The following is a 2099-nucleotide window of genomic DNA, read 5'->3' on the forward strand; positions in this document are numbered from 1 at the left end:
TGATGGTCCGGAAAAGATGAAGAAACGTGTTGATGAACAAGACCTAGTTAACTTCAAAGCAAAGAGGTTGAAGAAGGATGTTGTTGAAAGGGTGAAGTTTGATGACCCAACTGGACTGTTGCATGATTTTCCTCCCAGTTTTTTCAAAAAGGGCGGGTATGACTGTTCTTCTTCTTCCATCTCTGTGTATCACTTTTTCGTTGTTTATTTTTTCCAGTTTGATGTTGTGCTCCTACTAATGCTCATGTCTACGATTTGTTTACGTGAATTGGATTTGTTTAGTGAATTTGCAGCTTATTGATTAGTGTAAATGATTTTATATATGGGAGATTATAGGTGTTTTGTTTGACATTTATTTTTATGTGGTGCATTTTATCTTTATTTGGTTGTGGATTTGCGACATAGTTGGTTCCTGCAGCTGATTTTGTTTGCAGAAGAATTTTTTTATTTATTTAGATTACCTATCTGCTCTGCATCTTTGTAAGACTATGACAAGAAATAATCTGTTTGTCTATTGTGTGGTGCCACATTATTTGTCTCTTGTTTTAATTTAAAGTTCACTATTTTTCCTGACCTTTGATCATGAAATTCTCATCATTATTCTTGAGTTTAGTTGAAAAATGTATTTATGTTGTTCGGTTAAGTTAAAGCAATCCAGTTCACATAATGTGTTCAATTGTAGAGTCATAATGTTTTCAATTGTGGAGTCATAATTGTGGAGTCATAATCTGTTTGTCGAGAATTTCACATAATGCTAAACCTGCGTTAATATTACAATAAGTAAAAATATCAGGCCTTACATCAGAGTACTTACATGTACTTACATTCGAGCAGTCCAGAGCCTTTTCCACAATATTACTTACAATAAGCAAAAATATCAGGCCTTGATCCTAAATTGACTGTCCATTGATTGCCTTGTCCAGTGCCTTTTCCACAATATCCAGTGGAGCAGTTAAAACATTTGGTAACTGTCCCCGACGGGCCAGCTTTCCCTTCTTTATGTGAGGGAGCTTATAGTTATTATTACCGCCAAGCTTGAGTATCTCTGTCATACAACTCATTAGTGATAACCATACACAATTTAAAGTTGAATCGCTGACTTCTTCATAGGCTTTGTTGACTGCATCACCTAACTGACAAACCGTTTTAGGCGCTTTTCGTGTTGTAGTCCTTGTATAATCCTAAAGAAGCCTAGATCATTGATATTGAGATCCGGAGAATTTGCCGGTTGATTAGCTAGCGTAATATTAAATCCATCAGATTGTGCAACATCAACAAAATCTAAGTCATTGTCATTGATGTGAGGACTTGCATTATCTTGTTGGACGACAATATGTTTATCACAGCCGGATGGCCATTCCGCCATAATAGACGGGATAATTTTTTCAAGTAAACATGCCTTTATCACAGTTTTAGTGATACTTTCGATAGGCTTCATTTGTATAACACCCCAAGCCCTGTTTTTACTTGCCCTAACTGCTGGTTCCTCAATTATGAAGGGAAATATCCCTATTTTCCCATCAAAAGTACAAGTACCATCTTCACTATACCTAGGTCTAGCAATAGCACTCATAAACATTATTTTGGTTATAAATCTATTTGATTTGGAGGTTCTATGTGGCTCCGTTTCATCCGGTAGCAAGTAGTACTTTTGTGTTGTTCTATATAAAACCATTTTTCATCTATATGAATTATAGAAAACATGCCTACATAGGTTGGATTTGTGTGCAGTGTTGATCTTTCAATATGGGTTAAGACAAATTTCAACCTTGCCTCCATATTTAGAAGTGTTAAAAAGGGTTTTAAAGCATTTGAATGCGATCTGATTTTTCCTTTCTGAATCAGCCTATGAACGGTAGATTTAGGTGCACCAAGTTGACAAGAAAGTGTTCTAATATTTATTCTTAAATACAGAGGAATTGATCGTACCTTTTCTAAATCCACTATATATCGATGACACGTACCTTTATATTTTCTCTGGACATTAGGAACTTCACCAATTTTTATTGATTGTAAAACCACTCTCCATATCTTTGAAATTGTCACTCTGCTCACTGCATATTCGGAGGCAAGTTTTTTTATCATTCCCCTTTTGACCT

The 2099-nt window shown here is 35.4% G+C and overlaps 1 protein-coding gene across 1 annotated transcript; it reads right to left on the reverse strand.

Annotated features, from left to right (window-relative positions):
• Nucleotides 1-890: 890 nt before the first annotated feature.
• LOC141686174 (uncharacterized) lies at nucleotides 891-1579 on the reverse strand. Its single transcript, XM_074491225.1, has 2 exons — nucleotides 1135-1579; nucleotides 891-1045 (listed from the first exon to the last, which is right to left on the reverse strand). The coding sequence occupies exons 1-2, from the start codon at nucleotides 1577-1579 to the stop codon at nucleotides 891-893; spliced, it is 600 nt and encodes a 199-aa protein (XP_074347326.1).
• Between the last annotated feature and the right edge of the window lie 520 nt (nucleotides 1580-2099).

Source organism: Apium graveolens, chromosome 9 (genome assembly GCF_009905375.1).
Source record: "Apium graveolens cultivar Ventura chromosome 9, ASM990537v1, whole genome shotgun sequence".
In the NCBI taxonomy this organism is placed as follows: domain Eukaryota; kingdom Viridiplantae; phylum Streptophyta; class Magnoliopsida; order Apiales; family Apiaceae; genus Apium; species Apium graveolens.

Excerpts from the sequence above, each read along its gene's own strand:
- LOC141686174 (XM_074491225.1), bottom strand. The coding sequence starts at position 1,579 with ATGTTTATGAGTGCTATTGCTAGACCTAGGTATAGTGAAGATGGTACT. Across the intron at positions 1,046-1,134 it reads GCGCCTAAAACGGTTTGTCA|AGATACTCAAGCTTGGCGGT; the intron begins GTTAGGTGATGC and ends GTTGTATGACAG.